The following is a 20,854-nucleotide window of genomic DNA, read 5'->3' as shown; positions in this document are numbered from 1 at the left end:
GCCAAAGGTATGGCGCCATCTATTCGAGAATGACTTTTCTTGATTTCCGAGGCACGTTTTTTTCTTAGACTTTATTTATTCTTATACGGAGTTACATATATCTTTGCTAGAGCCGAAGGGCTGTTTAAAACGATAAGCTTATGCGATTTATGCATACAATTCCGATCGAACACAGCACAGCGCCATCTGTTGTATACTGCTTTAACTACGTGGCCGGCCACTTCTCCACTAAAGATGTCACTACCAACGCCTATGCCCTCCTGTAAATATTAATTGGATTGCAGATTTTATTTTTATTTTATTATTAAGGTTCACCAACAGTGACAACAACAACTTATGCACTAAGACACTTGCGTACTATTCAATTGTGATTGCCCCACCAATTACAGGCGAACACAGCACGCATATTACTCTAAACATTTTAATATGATAAGAAGAAGGAATAAGGATATTGATTGATTGACTTCAGTTACCTAAAATCAAGGAGTACAAGATGTGCAATCGTCACTTAAGTGTTTGCAGTAGGTACAGTTTTAAGTCGCTTTTAAACTTATTCTTATTTGGCTCATGCCGAATGTTCTCGGTTAGACTATTCAAGTAATACGAAATTCTTTTGCTAATAGTTCTGTCACCATAATAGTTACTAACCCGGGGGACTTCAAATTTTCGCGCGGTTACTGCCCTTGTATGTATGTATGTATGTCACTTTATTGCACATAAACAGGTTTACATAAAACGGACAAAAACAAAACAAAAATAAGAATGTTATGTACAAAGGCGAACTTATCCCTAAAAGGGATCTCTTCCAGCTAACCTTTGAGAAAATGCGAAAGGATCAAACACTAACAGGTGAAGGACAATTTAATATGGACAAATAGCAATATAAGAATTTTGGATACACATAAAGGAAGACGAGAGCAATAAATAAAGAGAAAACCAGTACTACCTACTCATAAATACGCATAAACTATAAACATACTTATACATATATAAACCTATATACACATATACATATACGTATACATAAACACATAATCTATATATAAATAATATATATATATATATATATATACAAAGTATTCAGTTCTAACTACATCAGGAGTCTAATAACCACAACTTTTTCAACTTCTCCTTGAGTGAGGCAACAGATTGCGATTTCCTTACGTCCACTGGTAGATCGTTCCACAGCTTAAGAGGCCGGTATTGATTTTAGCCGCAAAAATGTAAAATTGATAGATTTAGGCAATGAAGTTGTACACCTTTTGTTACGTAATAGAAATAACAAGTACTCGTATCTATTAGCACGTCTTCTTATCTTCCACTTGTACAGATCAATTTTTTGAAAACAGACTCACTAAGTTAGTAATGATTGTTTTTCTGATGGACGTTTAGGTAAACGCGCGTTAAGCACTGATTTAGTCGATCTTATTTGTGAATTTCGTAAAGTTTGGACTGCTAAAAATGGTAATTTTGTATTACACATATCCTGTACTTCAACTGTCGTAGACTACATTTTTGTTTTTATGACTTTGAAATAGTGTAAATGAAGGTTAGACGAAATCAATTTTCTCCAGAAATTACCTCAAAACTGTCATGTATGTAGGTAGTTTTCAGTTGCGAATATACCGTGTTATGGAAGCCGTGTTTCATTACCAGCGCCCTTATATTTCCCCAAATATTTTACTGGCGACGACGATTTCCAAAATCCGGGCGTGCTGTGTATAGTAGTAATTAATAATAAACAACAAAAGTGAAAAATACGATGTCGGTCGGCAAAATAAGTGAATTTAAAGTCCATACGGACGATTGGAGGTTATACATTGAGCGGCTCGAACAATACTTTTTAGTTAACAAAATTGTGGACACTTTAAAGGTTCCCACACTAATTACAGTTATGGGAGCCGAAAGTTATGAGCTGTTAGTGAGTTTGTGTACCCCAACGAAACCGAGTGAAAAAACATTTGCGGACTTAACCACCATTATGGAAAAACATTTACAACCGAAACCTAGTGCATTAGCCGAGCGGTATAAATTCCGTCATAGAAAGCAGGCTAACAACGAAAGTATAGCGGAGTATGTAGCTATTTTGAAAAGGATGTCGAAGACATGTGAGTTTAAAACTGCAGATTCGTTGGAAGAGAGCCTTAGGGATCAGCTGGTATGCGGGTTAAGTAGTGAAATGATACGGCAGCGGTTATTCGCTGAAGAAAAGTTAGATTTTGCCAAGGCGTACAGCTTGGCAGTCAGTTTAGCGGCGGCCGAAAAGGATGCGGCCGTGGTCGAGGGATCGTGCAAAAAGCAGGGTGAGGTCAAGGTGGCCGATTGCCAAGCCATGGCGGGAGTATGGCAGCGTAACGCTAGCGCTGCGACAGGCGATAGGGCGCAGGCTAGCAGCGGGCAATCAGGAGTAAACAGGCAGTTTGGACAGCGCGGGCATTTCTCGGCGCGCGGGCATCAAGCGAGCGGGCAGCGCACAGGCGCGGGCGCGAGGCAACCTACAGCGGCAGGCCAGCGCGGGCAGCGGCAGTGCTCAGTTTGTGGGGGCTCCCACCCTGAAGCGCCGGCGCAGTGCAAATTCGCGCGATACGTGTGCCGAGTGTGTAATCGCGAGGGGCACCTGCGACGTGTTTGCCCTAACGTGACGGACCACCATAGGGTGGAAGCGATGACAGACATGGACACTGACGACAGCGACGAGGTAATTGTAGTTAGCATGAATCACTTATCTGTATCGGACTGTAAACCAATAATGATCCCAATAAATGTGCACAATAAATCTATTAGTATGGAATTAGATACGGGCTGTGCAGTAAGTTGTATAAGTTCTAAATTATACCAGCGTGAGTTTGTTGATTTAGAGTTAAATAAAAGTAATGTTGTACTAAGATATTACACTGGTGAACTCGTTAAACCGCTAGGAGTAATCAAACCATTAGTTAAATACCGAGATCGAGAGGCATATTTAAATTTATATGTTATCAAAGACGGTATAACGCTTCTGTTAGGGAGACAATGGATAGCAGCCTTAAATATTCTTAACTTACCAGTATACGACGAGTCCATGTTAGGGTATGTCGATAGCGAGGATGAAGGCTTTAATATAACGGAATTTAGTTCCAGATTCTCTAAGGTGTTTGAAGACGGTTTGGGCCGGTTCACGGGCGGCCAAGTGAGCATACACCTGCGGCCCGAGGCGCGGCCCGTGTTCCTGCGCGCGCGACCGCTGGCGTACGCGCTGCGCGAGCCGGTGGAGCGCGCGCTGGAGCAGCTGGTGCGCGACGGCGTGCTCACCCCCGTCGACCGCTCCGACTGGGCCACCCCCATCGTACCCGTGGTGAAGAAAGATGGTAATATTAGAATATGCGCCGACTATAAGTTGACTATAAATAAAGTTCTTGAAGTTGACCGTTATCCATTGCCTAGGGTAGAAGATCTGTTAGTGCGTCTCGACGGCGGAGATCGGTTTAGTAAAATTGACTTATCCCAGGCGTATGCTCAGTTTGAGCTAGACGAGTCCAAGAAATGCACAGTAATAAATACTCATAAGGGTCTTTTCATGTATAACCGACTCGTGTACGGGTTGTCGTCGAGCCCGGGTATTTTTCAACGCCGGTTAGAACAGCTGTTTGCGGACTTGCCTCACGTAGGGGTTTTCCTGGACGATATTATTATCACGGGTACGGATACAAAGAGCCATATCGAGAATTTGCATAAAGTCTTTGATAGATTACAATCTTTTGGTTTGCGGGTAAAAAAGGAAAAGTGCGCGTTCTTTCAAAAATCGGTTAATTACTTAGGCCATGTGATTAGTAAAGACGGCGTACAGACGTGTCCGGACAAGATTACGGCAATAGCAAATACTCCGGCTCCTACAAGCGTAACCGAGTTAAGGGCGTTCATAGGGCTCATTGTGTATTATTCAAAATGTGTGGCAAACGTAAGCACAATATTAGCACCTTTATATATGTTATTGAGGGCAGGTGTAAAATTCGAGTGGAATGATGAGTGTCAGGTTGCTTTCGACAGGGTTAAGACTGCATTATGTTCTAGTAAAGTGTTAGTGCATTACTCGGTAACGCTACCGCTAGTTCTAACTTCTGACGCGAGCAGCGTCGGCGTCGCCGCTGTGATATCGCACCTCACGGCGGAGGGCGAGCGGCCCATTGCTTATGCGTCGCGGACGCTCACCGCGGCAGAGCGCGCGTACGCACAGATCGATCGAGAAGCGCTGGGAATTGTTTTTGGTATTAGGAAATTTCACCAATACCTGTATGGGAGAAAATTCATTTTAAGAACGGATCACAAACCGTTGACTCATATATTTGGTAATAAGGTGGGGATACCAGTTATGGCGGCATCACGAATACAGCGCTGGGCCGTTCTCCTGTCCGGATACGACTATGAAATCGAGTACGTCGCGTCGGCTAACAACTGCGCGGATGCCTTGTCTCGTTTGCCTCAGACCGGCAAAAATAACAAGGCAAGTTCGGAGGTCACTTATGTTAATTTTGTTGAAGATTTTTTACCAGTGACCAACGAAGACGTTAAAAATGCTACAAAAAAAGATATTTTGTTGACTAGAATAATGTCATATGTACAATCGGGTTGGCCGGCAGGGCAATTGGAAGAAAATCTAAAACCGTTTTATGTTAGGCGCAACGAAATGTATATCGATAGGGGTTGCCTAATGTGGGGATATAGGATGATAATACCATGTGATTTAAGACAAGTAATATTACAGCAACTGCATACGAGTCACATGGGCATAGTCAAAACGAAGGCACTAGCTCGCAGCTATGTGTGGTGGCCGGGCATTGACGCCGACGTGGAGGCGCTGTGCCGGCGCTGTGACACGTGCGCGGCGGAGGCGCCGGCGCCCGCACGCGCGCAGCCGTCTCCCTGGCCATACCCACCGCGGGCGTGGAGTAGACTACATTGTGATTTTTTGGGACCATTTCAAAGCAAGATTTTTTTTGTCTTACTTGACGCGGGCTCTAAATGGATCGAAATGTTTGAAATGTCACGAACAAACGCGTTATCGGTCATTAAGGTGCTTAGAGAGACGTTCGCGCGTTTCGGCTTACCGGCAGAAATAGTTTCCGATCAAGGGCCACCTTTTACGAGTATAGAATTCGGTGATTTTTTGAAACTTAACGGAATACGACAGTACTTCTCACCTATTCATCATCAATCGTCTAATGGTGCAGCGGAAGCCGCCGTGAAACTTTGTAAACGCGCCCTAAAGAAGGCTTATCGAGACAAGGTAGACGTAGAAGCCGCCTTACAAACTTATTTAATGGCCTATAGGAATAGTACCCAAAGCACGACCGGGGAAAGCCCTGCGATGCTTTTGATGAAACACTCTCTTAGGACACGTTTAGATTTGTTGCGCGGCGATGGTATTGTGGAACAACGGGTTCATGATGCGCAGGAGCGGCAGGTGCGGGCAGCAGGGGGCGCCACGCGCGCTGTTGCTCCAGGCGACCCCGTCTGGTCGCGTAGCTATACTGGCCAAGATAGGTGGGTAAAGGGCACAGTAGTCGATAAAACGGGCTCTAATAGGTACGTAGTGGATAACGGTCAGGGAAGTTTCATACACCGACATATTGACCAGATAAGACGTCGGACGAGATATTCTAATATTACTTGGCCAGATACAAATGAAGGCCGAGATCAATCGGATCAAATGTACGAGGCGGCGGTCGCAGCGGTCGGCGGCGCCGAGGACGTAAGTCCAGTGGTAGGTGAGGCGTCGGATGATGTTTCGCGCGAGGTCGGATCGGAGGAAGTGGCCGGATTGCTGGCGAGTTCACCTGAGCAAATTGCAGTTAATCCCACGCCGGCTATTTCACATCATCCAACGCCGTCACCCCCAGTTCCACAGCCAATGGTACTTAGGCCCCTTCCTCATCGCAATAGGGGAATACGTCACTTAGAGATAGATTAAGAAAAATAATTTATTAGTTGTAATGGCAGTCCACAGGTCGGGTATATAGTCTTACATTCACATTTAACTTACCAACACTTAGATGCAGACAGACAAGATGAGGCCGACCTTGCATAAATTGTAACTGTAAATATTATAATAAGACATCATACCTAGTACTGTATGCTGCCAAGTTGTTTACTGTAGTTTAGTTATAGGTGTAGTTTATATATGTTTACTAGGAGTTTAAATCTTGTACTCTAATATAAGTTTCAAAAAAATATTATAATATCTGTATAAACATTCAAATTCGGCCGTTTAAAAGTTCTTATAATTAGCTACCTAATTGTTATATATTATAGTGAATTTAGTGATGTTAGCTATTACTGTAGCATGTAGTACTGTATCCTAGTTCTAGTTCACCGTTGATATTAAGTGGGGAGGTGTCATGTATGTAGGTAGTTTTCAGTTGCGAATATACCGTGTTATGGAAGCCGTGTTTCATTACCAGCGTCCTTATATTTCCCCAAATATTTTACTGGCAATAACGGCTATAAATAATGGCTGGCTTTAGTGGCAATTTCTCCGAAAATCTACTTATTTTCGACGTAGTTTTCATACTCAAATAATCTGCAACGTTTACTTAAACTGTTGTGATACATAATTTTATATAAATTGCAACTTTTATTTTTTGACGAATTTTTAAAAACTGCTTTCTTTATTCGTATATAACCAGTGACGCGCGCTCGCGGACTCATTAGCGATGTGACGAGTCTACTTTTTTTCAATTCGAATCATTCGAATTGATTCGGCCGCTGATTCGAATTCAAAATCGAGTTGACTCGACTCGACGATTCGCGTGGTTCGCGACAAGGTCACAGGCACAGGCGCGGAGCGAGTTGAGACGGCGAGTTACGCGGCAGTTGTTGTAAAAAGAACCTTCAGGGCACGAAATTAAGGTTTATTTTTGAATGGCCATACTAGCAGTGAACTCGAGTTGGGATACTTGGGATGGCGAATCAAGCGGCAGTTGTTGTAAAAAGAACCTTCGGGTCATGGAATTAAGGTTTATTTTTGAATGGTCATAGTACCAACTCGAGTTGAGACGGCGAATCGAGCGGCAGTTGTTGTAAAGAGAGCCTTCGGGGTACGGTTTTAAGGTTTATTTTTGAATGGCCTTAGTAGCAGTGTGATAGCGTTGACTCTGCTCGGCGAGTTGGCGAATTGGTGATTCATTCGTCGAGTTAGCTAGTGGTCGAGTTGATTCGAATTGCCAATAGTCTTGATTCGAATTAACTCATCTGTAAGCTGATTCGAATTATTCGAATCAGATAACTCGACTCGCCCATCGCTAGGACTCATTCGCTCGCCAGAGCTTATAGAGGCAGGACGTGTGCTGATCGGCTCCGCACGTTGCATCGACGATCGCGAAGTTATTTATCGTTGTGTGCGTGCGCGCCGTGAAATAGTACATTATTGTCGAGGTTCGGAAGTAGCTACTTGCTGGCTGAGGATTCATTTTAAACGGACGACCTTGGGAGTCCGTTTAATTGAATCCGAAGCCAGCAAGTAGCCTTCCAGCCGAGTCATATATAGTGCTTTTCTCAAAAATGGTGCAAGTAATAGAAATATTTTACAGAACTTACAGAAGCAACGTTCTAATTTTCACAGAAAAATACAACCATTAAAAAAATTTGCTTGCCGCCTTTTAAAAAAAAAGAAGTGTATTTTTCTGCTGAAAATACGCCAACCTATTTGAGACACCTAAATAGTCGCGGTACCAACATTTAGCCTGTAACAGACGATCGCACCGCACCGCGACCTTGGAGCGTCGCACCCATAAGTGAGAGCGAGAAACAGATATCTTTCTCCCTCTCACTTATGGGTGAAACAGATATCTCTTTCTCGCTCTCACTTATGGGTGAAACAGATATCTCTTTCTCGCTCTCACTTATGGGTGCGACGCTCCAAGGTCGCGGTGCGGTGCGATAGTCTGTTATAGGCTTTATAATAAGTGCTGATCATCTGTTTGGCTGTTTAAGGGACCTATGCCTTCATTTGATATGGCCATTTAAAGTTTTAAAAAGTTTGGAACTCGTTAAATAATGGAATTTGTATGCGACATTGCAGTCCCGAAATCGAGACTGCAATGTTTTTAACTTTTTAATTTTTTGAATGACCATAAACTACGCACTTCGCGACCTATTTTTTAACCGGCAACGTCGACTTTGCCGTCCATTTTTGAGAAATAGTACATTATTGTCGAGGTTCGGAAGTAGCTACTTGCTGGCTGAGGATTCGTTTTAAACGGACGACCTTGGGAGTCCGTTTAATTGAATCCGAAGCCAGCAAGTAGCCTTCCAACCGAGTCATATATAGTGCTTTTCTCAAAAATGGTGCAAGAAATAGAAATATTTTACGGAAGCAACGTTCTAATTTTCACATAAAAAAGTAAAAGCATTAAAAAGATATGATTGCCGCCTTAAAAAAAAAAAGAAATGTATTTTTCTGCTGAAAATACACCAACCTATTTGAGACACCTAAATAGTCACGGTACCAACATTAAGCCTGTAACAGACTATCGCACCGCACCGCGACCTTGGAGCGTCGCACCCATAAGTGAGAGCGAGAAAGAGATATCTGTTTCTCGCTCTCACTTATGAGTGCGACGCTCCAAGGTCGCGGTGCGGTGCGATAGTCTGTTACAGGCTTTATATAATAATAAATGCTGATCATCTGTTTGGCTGTTTAAGGGACCTATGCCTTCATTTGATATGGCCATTTAAAGTTTTAAAAAGTTTGGAACTCGTTATATAATGGAATTTGTATGCAACATTGCAGTCCCGAAATCGAGACTGCAATGTTTTTAACTTTTTAATTTTTTGAATGACCATAAACTACGCACTTCGCGATCTATTTTTTAACCGGCAACGTCGACTTTGTCGTCCATTTTTGAGAAAAATATTATATCTGTTTGCTGTTATGGTATGCGTGTATACTACGACCAGGAACTTTAATCCTTGGTTGTAAGTACTTCTTTATTTTCTTGTATAGTTTATAGTCGAACGAGCGAGCGAAGCGAAGCGAAGTTCTTACATTCGACTTTGAACACGCGGCTGGCTAGCGGCACGTCTCGGCATTTCGATGTTTTTAAGCTGAACTGTCGGAAGATAGTTTGATACTCAATAACTTAAGTAAATTTGTTCAAATTTAAATGAAATTGGGTAAACGTGTAGTCTAGAGCATTATATTTTAGTCATTAAATTATGAGCAGGCCCGATCAAGAGGTTATTGAGCTAGAAGAACTTAGAAGGCCAAAAAGCTGTTTGTGAGAGGTCTTGCTATTCTGGACATTTTTTTGCAAGAAACATGGTCGAGTTTAGTATCAAATGAAAATGCTTGACTTACACTTTTATAATATCGTTTTTAAATTTACCATTTTGAAATAATTAGCAAGATAAAAATAAAATAGAATAAACATAATATATGTATTTGACATTTGACAGGAAATATTTTGGCTTAGCACAGATAGTTTATTTTAATCTCTATGGTGGTGACTTAAATCCAGGGGAGGGACAGCCGTATACGAAGCCCTTTATTCGAAAAAATAGCGCCATCTATATTACTTAACGCTAAACTTGTAAATGGCGCTTCAAAATTTATGCAAAAAAGCAAATCTTGTCAGTAGAAAAAGGCGCGAAACTCAAATTTTCTATGAGACCATATCCCTTCGCGCCTAGATTTTTTCTACTGACAAGATCTGCTTGGCCAACTATATTATACATACTACTCTTTACTTAAATCAATCAGTTAAAGGCTCAACAGACCTTGCAATAAATCCATGCGATCTTTGATCCATTGCCGCCTATAGAGCGACATAAAATAGTAGAAATTAAATAAAATGGAACTCAAAAATGTCCATACTAAATTGTTGCCATGTGTAAGCATTTTACGTCAAAAATGTGACAGTGACGTAGAAAGTGGCGCCCTCATTTATTTTCTATTATTTTATGTCGCACTATACGAGTACCTAAGTAGGTGCAACAAAGTCAATCGCTATATAATTTTTGGTTAACCGCGAGTTCTCAGTTCGGGGCGAACTACTAGTACGAGTATTATCATCGAACGAGCGAGCGAAGCGAAGCGAAGTTCTTACATTCGACTTTGAACACACGGCTGGCTAGGGGCACGTCCCGGCATTTCAATGTTTTTAAGCTGAACTTTCAGAGGATAGTTTGATACTCAATAACTTAAGTAAATTTATTCTAATTTAAATGAAATTGGGTGAACGTATAGTCGAGGGCATTATATTTTAGTAATTAAATTTTGAGCTGGCTTGAACAAGAGGTTATTGAGCTAGAAGAGCTTAAAATGCTAAAAAGCCATTTGTGAGGGGTCTTGCTATTCTGGTCATGTTAATTGCAAGAAAGTATGGTCGAGTTTGGTATCAAATGAACAATTTTGGAATCCAAGATGGCGGCCATGCACTGTCATTAAATCGTAATGGATATCATTTTATAGGTTTTAGGGGGCGCAGATTTCGAAAATGATGATTATTTTGGATTCCAAAATGGCGGCCATGCACTCCATGCAGTATGTCATAAAAGTCGTCATGGATATCGTTTTATAGGTTTTAGGAGGCGCAGATTTCGAAAATGATGACCATTTTGGATTCCATGATGGCGGCCATCCAGTATGTCATAAAAGTCGTCATGGATGTCGTTTTATAGGTATTAGGGGGCGCAGATTCCGAAAATGATGACCATTTTGGATTCCAAAATGGCGACCATGCAGTATGTCATTAAAATCGTCATGGATGTCGTTTTATAGGTTTTGAGGGGCGCAGATTTCGAAAATGATGACCATTTTGGATTCCAAAATGGCGGCCATGCACTATGTCATAAAAGTCGTCATGGATGTCGTTTTATATGTTTTAGGGGGCACAGATTTCGAAAATGATGACCATTTTAGATTCCAAGATGGCGGCCATGCACTATGTCATAAAAGTCGTCATGGATGTCGTTTTATAGGTTTTAGGGGGCGCAGATTTCGAAAATGATGTTAATGATGACCATTTTAGATTCCAAGATGGCGGCCATGCAGTATGTCATAAAAGTCGTCATGGATGTCGTTTTATAGGTTATAGGGGGCTCAGATTTTGAAAATGATGACTATTTTGGAATCCAAGATGGTGGCCATGCACTATGTCATAAAAGTCGTCATGGATGTCGTTTTATAGGTTTTAGGGGGCGCAGATTTCGAAAAAGATGACCATTTTGGATTCCAAGATGGCGGCCATCCAGTATGTCATAAAAGTCGTCATGGATGTCGTTTTATAGGTATTAGGGGGCGCAGATTCCGAAAATGATGACCATTTTGGATTCCAAAATGGCGACCATGCAATATGTCATTAAAGTCGTCATGGATGTCGTTTTATAGGTTTTGAGGGACGCAGATTTCGAAAATGATGACCATTTTGGATTCCAAAATGGCGGCCATGCACTATGTCATAAAAGTCGTCATGGATGTCGTTTTATATGTTTTAGGGGGCACAGATTTCGAAAATGATGACCATTTTAGATTCCAAGATGGCGGCCATGCACTATGTCATAAAAGTCGTCATGGATGTCGTTTTATAGGTTTTAGGGGGCGCAGATTTCGAAAATGATGTTAATGATGACCATTTTAGATTCCAAGATTGCGGCCATGCAGTATGTCATAAAAGACGTCATGGATGTCGTTTTATAGGTTATAGGGGGCTCAGATTTCGAAAATGATGACTATTTTGGAATCCAAGATGGTGGCCATGCACTATGTCATAAAAGTCGTCATGGATGTCGTTTTATAGGTTTTAGGGGGCGCAGATTTCGAAAAAGATGACCATTTTGAAATCCAAAATGGCGGCCATGCAGTATGTCATAAAAGTCGTCATGGATGTCGTTTTATAGGTTTTAGGGGGCGCAGGTTTCGAAAATCATGACCATTTTGGATTCCAAGATGGCGACCATGCAGTATTTCATAAAAGTCGTCATGGTTGTCGTTTTATAGATTATAGGGGGCGCAGATTTCGAAAATGATGACCATTTTGGATTCCAAAATGGCGGACTTGCACTATGACATAAAAGTCGTCATGGATGTCGTTTATAGGTTTTAGGGGGCCCCGATTTCGAAAATGATGACCATTTTGGAATCCAAAATGACGGCCATGCACTATGTCATAAAAGTCGTCATAGATGTCGTTTTATTAGGTTTTAGGGGGCGCAGATTTCGAAAATGATGACCATTTTGAATTCCAAGATGGCTGCCATGCAGTATGTCATAACAGTCGTCATGGATGTCGTTTTATATGTTATAGGGGGCTCAGATTTCGAAAATGATGACTATTTTGGAATCCAAGATGGCGGCCATGCACTATGTCATAAAAGTCGTGATGGATGTCGTTTTATAGGTTTTAGGGGGCGCAGTTTTCGAAAATGATGACTATTTTGGAATCCAAGATGGCGGCCATGCACTATGTCATAAAAGTCGTCATGGATGTCGTTTTATAGGTTTAGGCCCGGCGCAAATTTCGAAAATGATGACTATTTTGGAATCCAAGATGGCGGCCATGCACTATGTCATAAAAGTCGTCATGGATGTCGTTTTATAGGTCATGGTCATCATATTCGAAATCTGCGCACCTGTTTCAAATAAGATATAGATGCATCCTAGTAAGTCAACTATCGAAATGTACTTTTGATAGTAGTAGTACGAAATGTAATCTGAAAGGAATCAAATAATGCATTCCTGTAATGAGGAATCGACATTGATTCCAATTACTAGTAATTGTAATATTCGAGAAATTGATTCCTGATTCCTCAAATGGAATTGTACTTAGTAATTCGGTATTGTTACATTACAAAGTACCTAATCTGGGAATCGGTAATCAGATTAAAAAGTAATTTCAAGTAATCGTGGAATCAGGATTCAATTACGAAATGCCCATCTTGGACTAAGTAGCACTGCTTTCAATTGATCTTTTTGACGAACCGCGAGTTCTCAGTTCGGGGCGAACTACTAGTCTATTATTGGTTAGATCGTGTTTAGGCTTGATTGATTCGTCTCAAAAAGATATTCGACACAATGTGGTATTCAGGGTCTGATGATGAAGCCGACAGGTACTCAAGCGTACTCATCAAGCAGGTCGTGAAACCACGTCGTGTTTGGGCTTGTTTAATTCTTCTCAACAAGATCTTTGACACGAGATGGTATTCAGGGTCTGGTGATGAAGCCGACAGGTGCTCAAGAGTCCTCATCAACCAGGACGTGAAACCACTTCGCGTTTGGGCTCGTTTAATTCGCCTCAACAAGATCTTTGACAAGAGATGGTACTCAGAGTCTGACGATGAAGCCGACAGGGGCTCAAGAGTACTCATCAACCAGGTCGTGAAACCACGTCGTGTTTGGGCTCGTTTGATTCGTCTCAACAAGATCTGAATGCCATCTAGTGAGTTTCGCTCTAACTGGTAGGTATTAATATAACTCGAGTACTAACAGTGATGTGCTTAGGGGTTTCAAGTAATGCGACGAAATAACGCTAGATGGCGTTAACCTCAATTATACATAGTGCATTTTGCACTAGTCTTTGAGTTTTCACTTCTGCCGGCACTCCCTGAGTGCAACCCGTTGTTTTTTTTTTTAAATAAAATCGTGTTACACCTTTTTTATTCCTCTTGCTGCCAAAATGTAACACGATATTTTTTAAAAACGGTTAGTAGTAGCTTTATATATATATATATACAGGGGTCGGACAAAAAGTGCGGATGACGTAAAAATGACGTAATCTTGCACACAGGATGATGTTTGAGTTTGTATTTAAACTTCCGTGTGACATGTAGTAACAAAGTAGTATTAATGAAGTAACAAAATAATCGTAAATAAATCCATGGAATTAATAATACAGGTGGTAGGGTGATGTAGTGAATAAAATAAATTTAACGAAACTTGTTACCATAAGGTATAATTATTTGAAATTAGTTAGAACACTTAGAACAAGTCTGTGGGATCCTCAGATAAATAGGTTTAATAGTCAAAAGTGAGAACAGTAGGTAAGATTAGTAAAAATAAAAAAAGATAATTTGATGTTATTATACTTTTATAGCTAAATTTTAGCTAAATATAATCGTGAAGATACAAAAGCTAAACAATAACGAAGTCAATTTATTGTTCATCTGATTGACAATGTGTCAGTCAAAAACGTACTTACTCATTTCAAGTGGCGATATCGTTTAATAAAGAGGTTGATAAATGATAAGTGATAATTGTTCATGAAAATCAAAAATACTATTTGAAATCATCCTATAAGTGGTTTGACGTCATCCGCACTTTTTGTCCGACCCCTGTATATATATAATATATATATATATACAGGGTGGATTTTCTTTTTGGGTCAGTGAGGGCAGCTACCAGATCCCGTGCTGCTACGAGAAAATGGTCTTAGAAGACCTTCCCTCGATTTCAAATCAATGAAGATTGGCTTTTACAGATTTTGGAAAAAACATACAGGGTGCGAGAAAAAGGTAATTTTTGACAAACTTTTTATTTGATGCCAATCGATCCCATTTCTATTGAGGATCAAAACCTTGTATGGAAGCAAAAAAAAAATTCCGGCTAGAAAAGCCACAAATCGAGGAAAACTTTTCCCATACAATTTGTATGAAAATGAAAACTTTTATTTTTCACATGATATTTTTATATGCCAATCGATCCCATTCCTATCCAGTATCAATAGTTTCCTAGGGGTCAACATACGGTAATGTACTAAAAAACTTTCTCCATAAGTAATCATTTATTGTCAGATTGTGAATGTCAGTTTACAGATGTTACAAAATTATGTATCATACAACGTTTTACAGTAGGTACATATGGCCATTTTAATATTCGACATAGTTACGTAATGTGCTAATTATCGCACTAGTGCCGTAAAGTAGCACCATCTGTATTGTAAAATGTATTTTTCTACTCCCGTACTTTTATTTGTCATTTAAAAGGTCGTACACACACCTTTAAACCCCTATGTTATAGTTGTCAAGACAAGTCTTTAGTCTATTCCCCAAAAAAGTATTTGTGCATACACGCAGTATCTTTTTGGTACTTTTACGATACTTCGAGTAATCACCACTTAAAAAATATTGTACGAAATACATTGTTGCCAACCTAATTTTAATTGTCATCTCTGACAGATGAGTACTAACTAGTAGAAACAATAAAATTGCTTCAGAAGTCAGAAACGCGCATGTGACACCCGTAATATAGCAAGATCCATAGACTACGAACACCGCTTAGCGTTGCTTGTTAGTCTCCATAGGCTACTGTGGTCAAAATCGAGAAAAAAACTGTCCAAAATTGTAATTTAACTAAGAGCAAGTACCAGGGCCTCATGAGTTACAAGAAGGTGTCGCTGACCAACCGGCCGGGGGGCGCGGGGCGCGGTGGCCGGGTCGCGTATCTTAGCTGTATACTTTTGGTTTGTTTACCTACGTATATGTCCTATATGATTCCCCTTGTTTAAAGTATTATTTTTGTTGAATGAAAAATATTTGTTAAATTTACAAATTTTTTTCAAAGTAAGTGCTTGGTCGTAGAAAAAGTATTGTATGCAACGTTGTTTAACTGAGTCAAAAAATACTCGTGGCGTCTTTATTAACAATTTTCGGCTTCGCCTCAAATTGTTACTCACGCCACTCGCCTTTTTTGACCCCTCTTAAACAACGGTTGCATAAAATACTATAATAAAATGGTAGGTATATTTTTTATCAAAATTTAATTATTTAATTATTTTAGCATTATTTTAAGCTTTTTAGTTTTTGTTAGGTATTAACAAATAAAAAATCTTATATTCATATATATTTTTTTGAACTTCTTAGCTTCATCAAATCATCATCAAACTCTTTAGGACCAAAGTACTCGCCAAGACAAATCAAACGAGCCCAAACTCGACGGGATTGAGTTGTTTTATTACGGAGTTCCTATGGCCACCTCCCAGCTCCATTATCAAACCCTGGAAACTATCGAGAGACCAAGTACTCGTCAAGACGAATCGTACTAGCCCAAACTCGATGGGGTTATAGCGTTTTATTACGGAGTTCCTATGGCAACTGTTCAGTGCCATCATCAGACCCCGGATACCATCTAAAGACAAAGTACTCGTCAAGACGAATCAAACGAGCCCAAACTCGATAGGGTTGCGACGTTTCATTCCAGAGTTCCTATGGCTACCTTCCAACTTCATCATCAGATTAGCTCCATATCATCATAATATTGCATTGTCACCTAAAATTTTCATTTACTAAAAGGGTAACATATAATATATGTTACCGTAAAATTGCACTAAGGTTATATATATATATATATATATATATATATATATATATATATATATATATATATATATATAATATAACCTTATGCAATCATCATCACCATGCAATATAATTTTCACCTCAGCAGCTCGAACAAGGGTACTTTGCTACTTAAAAACAGTGAGCAATATCGCATTTTGCTCACTGAGTGAGACAAAATGAGCAAAATGCGATTTTGCTCACTCAGTGAGCAAAATGCGATTTTGCTCACTGTTTTTAAGTAGCAAAGTACCCTTGTTCGAGCTGCTGAGGTGAAAACTTAATTGTTGGTATTTCTTAAGAAAACATGAGTGAATAGGTAAGTGATGAAGAAGGAATACATTTTTCGGGTTCTCTAATATGTTCTCACTGCTGAGGTGAAAAGTTTTGTGAACTACACGAGATCAAAGTTATTTACATCTCGTGCGCTTTTGAGTCCCTTACTACGCTCAAGATTCTAAATTCGCTACGCTCGTGAATCTATTATAGAATCTTTCGCTTGCACGGGACTCAAAATAAGCACTCGAAGAAATATCAAACTTTGATCTCTTGTTGTACAAATAACTATTATATGAATACATGGTTGGTAAGTATAATAAACGAATATATCAAATTTACCGAAAGTTTTATTTTAACCCAACTAAAGTTCTAAAGTTACGCATATTTTGTTGCGAAAGTATCAATACTGTTTAAGACGGTCGCGTTGTTTCAAGCAGGGGCCGGCGTTCGGTTACTGTGTAAATGTCGTATCTTCGCGCGTTTTCAAATCGACTACGGCCTCTCAGTAGGCCGTGAAAGACTTACAGTACGCACGCGACTTTTTCGGCGGAATGGCTAAAGTCAGATTTTCACTAGATCGCAGACGGTGACCGCTAACAGTAGCCAGAAAACTAAATCTCTCTGATTGATACGTAGGGGATGCGGGATTAAATAACACGTTAAAGAGTAATGACAGAACATGCACATCCCTACGACGACGTATCGGAAGCCAGCCAAGCTGCGAGCGGAAGGCAGACACGCGATCGTACTTACGTAACCCGAATATATATCTAATGCAGACATTTTGCAAGCGCTCTAGCTTGTCAAGCAGCCCTTGCAAGCCCTTGTTTTATGTTATGAGCCCTTATTCTTTAGAGCGAGCGTTCACCGATTGTGCGAAATAACACTCTCGATAGATGGCGTTAGCGCTCGGTACGCGAGCGCCGGCAACGCTAAGCGCGTTTCAACGCAGACAAGTATAATTTTGATACTTTTCAACTTAATTGCAAGTAAATTCATTTTAACGTTATATTGGCACTCTTTATTATTACAAGCTTTTATTTAGTTTCACCTGTCCCGTTGTCTGTAATCAAATCTTGCAAGTTAAATTTCAAAGTGGATCACCACTTCCCGGTTTCCGATTGAGCTGAAATTTTGCATGCATGTATAAATTGGATGCCAATGCAATATTATGGTACCATCGAGCTGATCTGACGATGGAAGTGGCCATAGGAACTCAGTGATGAAACAACGCAACCTAATTGTGTTAGGGGTTTGTAGAATTGTCTCGATGAGTTGTTTGTCGTAAGAAAAGTACAGTCAGCGATAAAAGCTTGTACCAAAAATGAAATTTTTGCCAAAAACTTATTTTATTTTATAAGCATGGCAGTAGTCAATAGAGTGTATGTGTTGAGATAATATACATGTCGGCGGCTGATCGTAAGATCAGGCATATCGCGGTGTGGTGCGATAGTGTGTTACGTTACGGCATTTAATTAAACAGAGAATTGCAGATTACATTGTCATAATGTCGCATCGCTATTTTAAAGCTGCCGCCCGTGTAGTTTTCATGGCTCCTCTACACGATGGGCCAGCGCTGGGCCAATGAGTTGGCCATACCGCCATACGATGGTTGGAATGGCTCCTCTACACGATGGGCCAGCGCCAGCCACTCCAAGGGACGCATTTATGCGTTAGAGGGAGCAAGTGATATTGCTATCTCATTCTACCGCATGGCTGCGTCCCTTGAAGTGGCCGGCGCTGGCCCATCGTGTAGAGGAGCCAGAACGCAACTACACGATGGCGACATTCAGTTGTGATCTATCCGGTTTCCAAGATGGACGTGGAAGCATTAGTCGTTGCAGCAATTTATCTTTACGCCACGTACCAATATTTTCTTCAAGTAATTAAAAAAAAAATGGCGTAGAAGCTGCAGGAGTTTTTTGATGATACATACTTCCCGAAAAAAATGAATGTTAGATTTTTTTAAAGAATTAAATTAATTAAATATCTTTTTTAATTTCATGTTACCATACAATTTGCTTCGATTATTTTAGATCATATTATAATTTTGTTAATAGCTTACCAACATAGCTGTGCAAATTGTGCAGTGTAGGTACTTAATATGTATAGTTAGATATGTATAGTTTGTAGCTTTCTAATAGACCCCGAAGGCTAATCCTATTGTCTATTGTTAAGAAAAACCGCTCGTGCCACGTGCCACAACCACCTGCATAAAAAATCGGTACTTCGGTTACTGAGTGCCGGCGAGTCGAACGCTACAGAACCAGTCTAAAATGTGTCATCGAGATGCGTAACAAAGGCGCGTTATCGGAGAGCGCACCTACACTGGTTTTTTGAGCGTTGGACTAGCCCGCGCTCAGGAGCCAAATAGAATACTTAGGACCCTTTTTTGCAGGTAAGTAGCACGTGCGGTTTTACTGAACAATAGACAATAGGATAAGCCTTCGGGGTCTACTAGAAAGCTACAAACTATATCTAATATTCATTTATTTAACGATTAGTATATGTATCTGCTCTCTACACGTTGGCCCATCATATTGGACCACTAGATTGGGCCAACGTGTAGAGGAACCATCAAAGGAGGCGGTGCCTAGGCATCGTTTGTGTTGTACCGCTGGCCTATAGCGAGCAAGCCGATCCGTTTAAAGCATGCCGACTAACGTTGCAAACTCGACTGTATTATAGTAGAATAAAGTTAAAATTAACGGCATTTTGAAAAGAAGCCGCGTTCGAGTGCCACTTGTTCAGTGTTGCCAACTTGGCATAAATGATGCCTGATCTGGCATATTTTCACTCGCTTTGGCACCTAAATTTTACATTTAGCATCTGCCATATTTTTTAGCATATTAGTCTAAGCCAAGTTTGCACCAACTTGGCAGCAACAATATGCGCCATCGCCCTATGTGGTTCATATTTTCATATGAATTTTGACTTTCGTGGGCAGATGGACGTCGACAGATATATGTATGTATATTTTTTTTTTATTTTTTCGTTGAATTGACATATTTCAGTTCCGTTTTGCAGATTTGGCGAAAATTGACCCATCTGGACTGGCCTTCACTGATCTTGTAAGGCCTTACATAAATTTAGCCAAATTTCTGTTTTGCCATTTTGCTGGGATGGGACAACAGTCGGCATTTTAGTCCTAGCAGAGGGCCTACCACGAACGTCGATAACGAAAATTTCGAGCAACTACCTCTTTTACTCCAATTACCTAAGGCGTAATTAGATTGACAGAGATAGTTGCTGGAAATTTTCGATGTTCGCGGTTATACGCCGCTTAAACGGATAAGCTTTGCTGACTTTGCTCGCATTTTGAGCTCACTTGGTCAGTAATAAGGCTGGCCACAGACGCACGGAATTTTTCGTACGGAATGACAGGTGCAAACGAGACATGTATAGTTATGTGTATAGCGACGTCCCGTTCACACTGGGGGCCGATTTTTGAATTTCGACCGCTCGATTTCGTGTATTTCGTTCCACTACTAGGCATATAAATTCTACTAATAGAATTGAAAACGAGTGGTCAGTACCACTCGATTCCAAATTTCTATCACTCGATTTTCAAAAATTAGAGTTTCGCCGTTTTCCACCGATTTTCGAGTGCCAAAATCGAATGATCGAAATTCAAAAATCGGCCCCCAGCACAGCGCCATCTGTTGTATACTTCAGCTTTAACTACGTGGCCGGCCACGTAGTTAAAGCAGTATACAACAGATGGCGCTGTGCTGTGTTCGATCGGAATTGTATGCATAAATCGCATAAGCTTATCGTTTTAAACAGCCCTTCGGCTCTAGCAAAGATATATGTAACTCCGTATAAGAATAAATAAAGTCTAAGAAAAAAACGTGCCTCGGAAATCAAGAAAAGTCATTCTCGAATAGATGGCGCCATACCTTTGGCCTATTCTCGGCTATAAGGCGTTGACGACACCGTTTGATATTTAAAAATTTGAACACATATCAGGGAAAGAACATGGGTCAGTATGGAACAATAAAAATTAAAAATCATTTATCCGTACACATATTTTGATTAATTTATACATTTTCAATTTTATTTTAAGTTTTAATCGTGTGTCGATAGATGGCAGTAAATGTACCGTGACTACAAAATTTACTATGGCAATAGCCCTCTATGCTCTAAAAAGGAAAACAATCGGACACAGATATTGACAATATTAAACTGTGTTGAAAAAAACCGGCCAAGTGCGAGTCGGACTCGCGTTCCAAGGGTTCCGTACATTACCCAATTTTTAACAATGTATTCT

At 40.4% G+C, this 20,854-nt stretch overlaps 1 protein-coding gene across 1 annotated transcript in view; it reads left to right on the top strand.

Annotated features, from left to right (window-relative positions):
• Positions 1-1,738: 1,738 nt before the first annotated feature.
• Positions 1,739-20,854, top strand: part of LOC134654741 (uncharacterized protein K02A2.6-like) — a 30,784-nt gene continuing 11,668 nt past the window's right edge. The window contains exons 1-2 of the mRNA XM_063510212.1: positions 1,739-4,480; positions 4,742-5,890. Of these exons, the coding sequence (XP_063366282.1) occupies positions 1,763-4,480; positions 4,742-5,890 (3,867 nt within the window). The 5' untranslated portion in view covers positions 1,739-1,762. The remainder of the gene's footprint in view (positions 4,481-4,741; positions 5,891-20,854) is intronic.

This window comes from Cydia amplana, chromosome 15 (genome assembly GCF_948474715.1).
Source record: "Cydia amplana chromosome 15, ilCydAmpl1.1, whole genome shotgun sequence".
Taxonomy (NCBI): domain Eukaryota; kingdom Metazoa; phylum Arthropoda; class Insecta; order Lepidoptera; family Tortricidae; genus Cydia; species Cydia amplana.
This window is presented reverse-complemented; position numbering and strand designations above follow the sequence as displayed.